The sequence below is a fragment of the Entelurus aequoreus genome, linkage group LG08, assembly GCF_033978785.1.
Source record: "Entelurus aequoreus isolate RoL-2023_Sb linkage group LG08, RoL_Eaeq_v1.1, whole genome shotgun sequence".
Lineage (NCBI taxonomy): Eukaryota > Metazoa > Chordata > Actinopteri > Syngnathiformes > Syngnathidae > Entelurus > Entelurus aequoreus.
The window spans coordinates 45,540,097-45,549,563 of record NC_084738.1 but is presented as its reverse complement, the minus strand read 5'-3'; the positions used below and the strand labels follow the sequence as shown (position 1 = coordinate 45,549,563).

The 9,467-nt window shown below is 40.6% G+C and overlaps 1 protein-coding gene across 1 annotated transcript in view; it reads left to right on the top strand.

The window, feature by feature from the left end:
- jarid2b (jumonji and AT-rich interaction domain containing 2b) overlaps positions 1-8,848 on the top strand; it is a 226,380-nt gene extending 217,532 nt beyond the window's left edge. The window contains exons 15-18 of the mRNA XM_062056611.1: positions 6,272-6,402; positions 6,475-6,649; positions 6,832-6,939; positions 7,095-8,848. Coding sequence (XP_061912595.1) covers positions 6,272-6,402; positions 6,475-6,649; positions 6,832-6,939; positions 7,095-7,325 — 645 coding nt within the window. The 3' untranslated portion in view covers positions 7,326-8,848. The remainder of the gene's footprint in view (positions 1-6,271; positions 6,403-6,474; positions 6,650-6,831; positions 6,940-7,094) is intronic.
- The last annotated feature ends 619 nt before the right edge of the window (positions 8,849-9,467 follow it).

Here is a 9,467-nt window from a genome sequence, read left to right as displayed (position 1 = left end):
TCTTGCGATTGCTTCACAACACTGCCCCCTTGTGGTTCATTGGTGCCACATGTAATCTAATGTAGGAAACAACAGTATTCCCTTGTGGACAGTTGGTGCCAGTGTCATGATGTTGAGAAAAGAATGACTTAAAGGTGGCTGTTTGCAGCTTGGTCAAAGTTTAAGTTTTATTAAACCAAAAATATAACATAAGTTTATTAATAGAACATATTCATTAGATGTCTATATTCTTCACAATTACCAACTATAGTGATTGAGAATTGATCAATCAATCAATCTATCAATCATCAATCAATGTTTATTTATATAGCCCTAAATCACAAGTGTCTCAAAGGGCTGTACAAGCCACAACGACATCCTCGGTACAGAGCCCACATACGGGCAAGGAAAACTCACCCCAGTGGGACGTCAATGTGAATGACTATGAGAAACCTTGGAGAGGACCGCATATGTGGGTAACCCCCCCCCCCCCCCCCCCTCTAGGGGAGACCGAAAGCAATGGATGTCGAGTGGGTCTGACATAATATTGTGAAAGTCCAACACATCAGCGAGAGTCCAGTCCATAGTGGGGCCAGCAGGAACCATCCCGAGTGGAGACGAGTCAGCAGCGTAGAGATGTCCCCATCTGATGAACAGGCTAGCGGTCCACCCCGGGCTTGGAGCAGAGTAGAAAAGAAAAGAAAAGAAACGGCAGATCAACTGGTCTAAAAAGGGAGTCTATTTAAAGGCTAGAGTATACAAATGAGTTTTAAGATGAGACTTAAATGCTTCTACTGAGGTAGCATCTCTAACTTTTACCGGGAGGGCATTCCATAGTATTGGAGCCCGAATAGAAAACACTCTATAGCCCGCAGACTTTCTGGGAATCACTAATAAGCCGGAGTTCTTTGAACGCAGATTTCTTGCCGGGACATATGGTACAATACAATCGTCAAGATAGGCAGGAGCTTGACCGTGTAGTATTTTATACGTAAGTAGTAAAACCTTAAAGTCGCATCTTAGGTGCACAGGAAGCCAGTGCAAGTGAGCCAGTATAGGCGTAATATGATCAAATGTTCTTGTTTTTGTCAAAAGTCTAGCAGCCGCATTTTGTACCATCTGTAATCTTTTAATGCTAGACATAGGGAGGCCCGAAAATAATACATTACAGTAATCGAGACGAGATGTAACGAACGCATGGATAATGATCTCAGCATCGCTTGTGGACAAAATGGGACGAATTTTAGCGATATTACGGAGATGAAAGAAGGCCGTTTTAGTAACACTCTTAATGTGCGACTCAAACGAGAGAGTTGGGTCGAAGATAATACCCAGATTCTTTACAGAGTCACCTTGTTTAATTGTTTGGTTGTCAAATGTTAAGGTGGTATTTTTAAATAGTATCGGTGTTGAGCAGGACCGATAATCAGCATTTCCGTTTTCTTAGCGTTGAGTTGCAAAAAGTTAGCGGACATCCATTGTTTAATTTCATTAAGACACGCCTCCAGCTGACTACAATCCGGCGTGTTGGTCAGCTTTAGGGGCATGTAGACTTGGGTGTCATCAGCATAACAGTGAAAGCTAACACCGTATTTGCGTATGATGTCACCTAGCGGCAGCATGTAAATACTAAAGAGTGCAGGGCCAAGAACCGAACCCTGGGGAACTCCGCACGTTACCTTAACATAGTCCGAGGTCACATTGTTTTGGGAGACACACTGCATCCTGTCAGTAAGATAAGAGTTAAACCAAGACAAGGCTAAGTCTGTCATCCCAATACGCGTTTTGATACGCTCTAATAAAATATTATGATCAACAGTATCGAAAGCGGCGCTAAGATCAAGAAGCAGCAACATAGATGAAGCATCAGAATCCATCGTTAGCAATAGATCATTAGTCATTTTTGCGAGGGCTGTCTCCGTAGAGTGATTTGCCCTGAAACCGGATTGAAAAGGTTCACAGAGATTGTTAGACGCTAAGTGTTCATTTAGCTGCTGTGCTACAATTTTTTCGAGGATTTTCGAGATAAACGGAAGGTGGGACACCGGCCGGTAGTTTACCAGGAGATCAGGATCGAGGTTTGGTCTTTTGAGTAGAGGATGAATAACCGCTTTTTTGAATGCTAGGGGAACAGTGCCAGAGGAAAGTGATAAGTTTATAATATTTAACACTGATGGACCTAATAATACAAAAAGCTCCTTGATAAGTTTCCCAGGAATTGGGTCAAGTAAACATGTTGTTTGTTTTGTCCCATTTACACATTTTGACAATTCCTCCAATGTTATTTCATCAAAGAGAGAGAAACTATTTTGGAGGGCGGTATCCGTCGTATATACAGTCATATCTGTGTTAATAGAACCCAGTTGTAGCTGAGATGCATTGTCTTTAATCTCTTTTCTAATGACTTCAATTTTCTTATTAAAGAAATTCATAAAGTCATCTGCTGAGTGGGTGGAGCTACTGGGAGAAGTCCCTTGTTGGGTTAGCGATGCTACTGTACTAAACAGAAATTTAGGATCATTTTTGTTGAGGTGGATGAGATTTGAGTAATATTTAGCTTTAGCTGAGGTAAGCATGCGTTTATAAGTTATTAAACTATCACACCATGCTTGATGGAAAACCTCAAGTTTAGTCGCACGCCATTTGCGTTACAGCTTTCTACATGATAATTTCTGGGCTTTAGTTTCTTCTGTAAACCATGGGGTACACCTTTTAGGGGCCCTTTTTAGCTTTGGCGGTGCTACAATATCAATGGTGTCGCGCAGGGCGTCATTAAAGTTGTTAGTGAGGTTATCAATAGAGCCCACATAATTTGGGAATGGTGCCATTACCGAAGGCAGTAGGTCAGTAAGAGTCGTCGTTGTGGCAGCATTAATGTTGCGGCTGCTATAGTAGTTATTATTATTATTATTAGTTTGTGGACAATGAGTCAGAACTTCGAATTTTATAAGGTAATGATCGGACATTACTTTAGTGTACGGGAGTATCGTAACTTTAGAGGTGGTGACACCCCTGACAAGCACTAGATCTATCGTATTACCGTTGCGATGCGTGGGTTCATTTATTATTTGTGTAAGACCACAGCTATCAATTATAGTCTGGAGCGCCACGCATGGAGGGTCCGATGGGGTATTCATATGGATATTAAAGTCCCCCATTATGATTATATTGTCGGCGTGCGTCACTAGATCGGCAACAAACTCTGAGAATTCACTGATGAAGTCCGAATAGGGCCCAGGGGGGCGGTAGATAATAGCCAGGTGGAGAGGCAGCGGTGTGACAAACCTCAAAGTGAGCACCTCAAACGAGTTATATTTATTATTTAGGTTAGGTGTAAGATTATAGTTTTCATTGTATATTAGTGCGACACCCCCTCCCCTTTTAAGAGGTCGGGCAACATGTGTATTGGTATAGCCAGGAGGAGATGCTTCATTTAGCGCAAAAAAATCGTCTGGTTTGAGCCAGGTCTCGGCGAGGCCAACGACGTCAAGTTTGTTGTCTCTAATGACTTCATTAACTAATAGCGTTTTGGAAGATAATGATCTTATGTTTAAAAAGCCCATATTATAGGTAGTGGGCTGTTTTGAGGATTGTTTGTTGAAATTATCCGAAGTAGCAATATTAATAATGTTGCGTTTATTATGCGTATTGCACTTTAAATAGTTTCGACCATATTTAGGAATTGATACGACGGGGATATTCAGATTGTTTGCTTGATGTTGCGATAAACTGAACGCATCATAGTTAGCTACCTCAGTACAATGTATGTCTGCCTCTGACACGGTCACAAAAGAAAAAACATTATGTGAGTTGTGTTTTATTCTAAGAGAATTGCTATGTGTGCAGGGATTATCCAGCCTGACGCCGGCTAGTTCTAGTTTAAATGGCTTCTTACCCGGAGAGTCCACGCTTCTTTGGTTAGCTTTTCTCTTTGTTGTTAGCCCAGCTCGGCATCCCCGCTTCTGCTTCCGCTCGCACCGCCTATGTCGTCTCCATTGGCGGCACTTGACTCCGCTGCTACAAAGGCCGCTCGATGTAGCCCACGAAGTATTCCCATGCTAGCGAGGAGGTCCACCGTACATGCATCTTTCAGTCTATAACGACCCGATCCATCCACATCCAGAATTGTCTGTCGGTCATATGTGATCACAGAGTGTTCACGCTTTGAGCCAGCCATGAAATTGACAGAAATGACGGGTGTTTTTTGCCAAATCGCTCTACACTCCCAAGAGCGTTAGCAGAGCCGCTGCATTCCCATGCGCCGCCATTTTGTCAAATTGATCGTGGGTCTGAGCAATTTGTTTGGTGTTCAGGCTTGTCACTCAGTGCTGTGAGTAGGGGGGCAGTTATTACGTTTAAAAGAGCGCAAGAGGGCGTGTATAATGCTCACAACACTTTGGAAACATATCTGCATCACGGTTGCAAACAGCCCCTTAAGACATGATTGCAAGGGAGGGGATTATGTGTCTTGTGTTGTCAAAGTCAAGGCCCGGGGCCACATCTGGCCCTTGGACGCCTCAAAATAATATGTGTCAGTAAATTTTAGATTATATACACATTCTTTGTATTTTGACAGAAAAAATATATGTACTGCATGAAATTGCATACCATTTAAACTAGAGATGTCCGATAATATCGGCTTGCCGATATTATTGGCTGATAAATGCTTTAAAATGTAATATAGGAAATTATCGGTATCAGTTTTTTATTATCGGTATCGTTTTTATTTTATTAAATCAACATAAAAAACACAAGATACACTTACAATTAGTGCACCAACCCAAAAAACCTCCCGCCCCCATTCAAACTCATTCACACAAAAGGGTTGTTTCTTTCTGTTATTAATATTCTGGTTCCTACATTATATATCAATATATAACAATACAGTCTAATAATAATAATAATAATAAATAATAATGAATTGCATTTGTAACGCACTTTATATTTGTTAAAATCTCAAAGTGCTACAAAGTATAAAAATACAAATAGAAAGTAAGAATATATAATAAAATATTAAAATAGAAATAAAATCATGACACACACTAGATAAAACAGAAACATAGATAAAAATAGAAATAAAAGCATGAAAGCACTGGATAAAACAGGGATATGCAAGGAATACAGTCCGTAAGCACACATGATTGTGCGTGCTGCTGGTCCACTAATAGTACTAACCTTTAACAGTTAATTGTACTCATTTTCATTAATTACTAGTTTCTATGTAACTGTTTTTATATTGTTTTACTGTCTTTTTTATTCAAGAAAATGTTTTTAATTTATTCATTTTATTTTATTAATTTTTTTAAAAAGGACCTTATCTTCACCATACCTGGTTGTCCAAATTAGGCATAATAATGTGTTAATTCCACGACTGTATATATCGGTATCGGTTGATATCTGTATCGGTAATTAAGAGTTGGACAATATCCGAATATCGGATATCGGCAAAAAGCCATTATCGGACATCCCTAATTTAAACCTTAATATCATCCAACATTTCAACAAATATATGATCACACTTTCCTAACTGTTATTTTTTTTCAAATAAATACTTAAATGTCTGCTTCACTCAAAGAGAGTTCTCCAGCAAACTGAACTGACAGTTGTTTTTTTGCGTTAAATCTACAATTGTTTTTATGGTGCATTACTGTGAATGGAAAACAGTACCACATTTTGTAGGGGGAGAAAAACTGTCAGCTCATTTTCCAGAATAAAAAAAACTGGTACAGTACTCGTTTTCCATTTACAGTAATATTTTGTTAAAAAAAACAAATAAAAAACACCTTAGATTTATTTTACAGTAAAATTCTGACAATTAAGCTGCCAGGGGCGGGTTTTTTGCCTAAAAAAACCCACAGTGGTTCTGTTTCCACTTAGCGTAATTTGTTGTAAAATACTTTTTACAGTATGTAAAAATATATCCAATAATCAAATGCATAGGCAAAGTCATATTATTTGCTGTTTCAAGCAGCCCACTGCCTTAACTGGGATGTGGCCCTCATGGACCCCCCAGCACTACTTCATCTTTACATTACTTTGTCATTCACTATAACAAAGTTTTCTTTATTTAGAATACACTCTTTGATGTGGCATTTAATACTAAAATATAAGTAGTTTCCCTGCATTGGGAGCCTTCACAACACTGCCCTCTTGTGGCCATGTGGTGTTACAGCATGCTGCAGGCACAGAAGCCAGTAAATGTCCATCATGCGCTTCCACATGTATTATTTTGAAGATGAATACTCCAAAGTGTACTTTAGTGTTTGCAAGTGTGTATGATGTGTGCAAACAGGACCTGAAGTGTCGCCGTATAGCCAAACCTTTTTCCATGGAGAAGCTGCTCTACCAGATCGCCACGGCCGAGTCCAAGCGGGACAACGGCCTCCTCCTCACCACCATCTCCGCCCTTCTCAAAGACCTCAGGTAGTTGACACACCGCCTCCATCCTACTCACCATCTCGCCGCTGTCCTCATGTCCATCATGGCGTCCCTCAGGAACATAGAGATGCGCCAGCGGCAGGAACTCTACAAGGCGGGCCTCCTCTCTTCAGCCCGCTACGGCGCCCACGATGGTGGCGAGGGGCGCAAGAAGCCTCGCGGTAAGTGGATCGCGCTGGAGTCTTCGGAGAGACGCTGCCAGATCTGCCAGGACCTCTGCTACTTGTCCATGGTGAGCACCAATCAACAGTAACGGACGGCTGCACTTGAACGCCTCGTCAGCGTGACGCAGACATGTGACCGTGTGTGTGTATGTGTGTGTGTGTGTGTGTGTGTGTGTGTGTGTGTGTGTGTGTGTGTGTGTGTGTGTGTGCGTGTGCGCGTGTGCGTGTGTGTGCGTGCGTGTGCTGGCAGGTGGTCCAGGAAACCGACAACGTGGTCTTCTGTCTGGAGTGTGCACTGCGCTACGTGGAGAAACACAAGTCCTGCAGAGGCCTCAAGATGATGTATCGCTATGACGAGGTGGGTCTCACTTTCTCTCATTAATCATTTTTTTAAATGTATAAAAAAAAGTGGCTCTTATTAAGCCTAAGTACAATAAGACTTAAGTCGTATAAAAACAATGATGATGATGTACATACAATGTGTGTACAAACAAGGCTTGATTTTTCTTTCAGGAGCAAATCAACAACCTGGTGAACCAGGTGTGTGGGCGGGCCATGTTGAAGGGTGGCGGCGGTGGGGGCGGAGTCATCATGGGAACGGTAGGGGGCGAGGCCTGTCACGGCATGAGCCCATCAGCCAAAGCCTCGCCGGCCAGGCGGGCAGCCCGTAAGCGCGGCACCATGGAGGTGTCACTGGCACGCCTGTCCTCCACTCACATGCCCAAGGCCGCCACTGTTTCCTGAAGGGGCGGGGACCTACCCACAGCTCCGCCCCCTTTTTTCCCCAGAAACAGAATAGCTCACCCAAAATAATGATCGTACGACCATATAAGGAGCAAAGCAAGATGTCGTTTTGCACTAGTGTGAAAGATTTTTCCCTTTTTTTTTCTTTTAAATTGACTCTCGCTACTTTTTGTCCCCCCCGCCCCCCAACTGAAATTATGAAAAGGATTATTTTTAATTAAATTTTTTTCTCCCCAACAGAAAAACGTGACATTAAGTCCATACCCAAAGTTTGTTTTAATAATCGTTTTTTTGACGCGACTCCTTGCGTTATCACTTTGACACCAGAGGGGGCGCTGTAGTAGCCATGCCAGGTGAAAAAAACTTTTAATTACTGTTTGTGTTTTTTCCTAATTCATCTTCATCTCTTTTTTTTTTTTTTTGGAACATGTTTAGCTTCCTTTTCAACATAATATTAATGTTCTTTTAAGCAAGTTTGGGGGTTAGCGGCCACTTGACTTCCTGGTGGAAACGGTGCAGATCCACCGTAGTTGGTGCTTGTGATGTTACTGTACAACCTCCCTTCTTTTCAACCAAAAAAGTGGGGCAGTTAGCCATTTAGCATTAGCCGCCAGCTCAAGCTTGCCCCACACCCCTTTTTTTTTTTTTTTACTTTTTCTGGTTGGAGAAGTGCAATCGTGTAACATTCCATTCTTCCAGTCCTCTTGTTTCACCCGTCAACATTAATATTATTATTATTATTATTATTATTATGAAGTGTGTTGTTTTTTGTTTACTTTATTAAGTAGAGCCACTAGTTTAAAATGTGAACTTTTTTTCAATTACTTTGGGTTTTTTCTTTTCTTCTAGAAACAAAACTTTGTACATAATTCTGTAAATTTCTCTACATACTTGAGCCTTTCGGTGGGGGTGGGGGGGGGGGTTAGGAAAGAGGAAGGTAGTGATGATGATGATGATGAAGAAAAAGCCTTACATTTTCCCTTTCTTCATCCGTGTGACGCTGACAGGGTCGCTCCGGTGTACAGAAATAAAACGTTTAAGTGCTGCTTATATCAATAATAAGAAATAAGACGACTGCCACCCCCCCAATTTTCTTTGTTTAGCTTTACTTTTGTCAAGAAAAGGGAAAAGGAGGAGGAAAAAGAGGCTTAGAAGGTGGTGTTGCACTGAGCTTGCTGGTGTTTAATTGTCCAGGACAAATCCTCCAAAATCCACTTTGTCAGCGCGCGCAGACTGAAACTCTTTGGGGACTATTTAAGGAGACGCACACGTCGGCCATTTTCAACGTGACACAAAAAAGTGGTCGACTTTTTTATGGCCTTAACGTTTTCTTGTTTTCTTCTTCTTCTTATCCGGCTGCTTTTTGTTTTCCCTTTCCTTTTTCTACCAAGTGCTCGCTGACAAGTGAGTCTCTTAATTTATTGGTGCCGCCTCCCGCAAAGAGTCTCTTGTTGGTTACACACTTTTTTACTTTTTTGCAGTTTGTACTTTTAAGGTTGAAAAAAATAAAAACTTGCCGACAATTCACTGTCAACATTTTGCAACCTGCTCACGACTCTCACTCTGTGCTAGCTACACAACTGAGTTTGTTTATACTGCTAATAAGAAATATGTAGTTACGGTATTTGGTCAGGTTCACACAAAATAAGTTAACGTTGCATCATTATTTACTTTGTTTGTTTAAAAAAATTATATTTTTAAATGTACTCAGTTTTTTGTTGACAGCTTCAGCAGCAGCATCTAAACTGTTACCAAATAACTGTGCAGGCAATATTAAAAATTAATACATGGCTTAGGACAAAGTACCAAAAGTTTGGGCACTCAATTTTATTAATACAATTAAAAGCATTTATTGTACTTACAAATAATAATACAAGCATTATGACAGACCTGAATGAAGTCATGTCTATTGCAAAAAATATTTGTATTCATAATACTTTAATATTTATGAAATTTATTTAAAAAATTAAATATAAAAAAAATTATAACCATTAGTCATATTCAAGTTCAGAGAACCTTTGAATATTAATAATTACAATATAAATAGACAAAATGACAGGGCAAAATATATTTTCCACAAATAAAACTATATGGATATGGGTAGTGTCAGTGTCTATTTCGTTCTCAATATGCTGATACGCT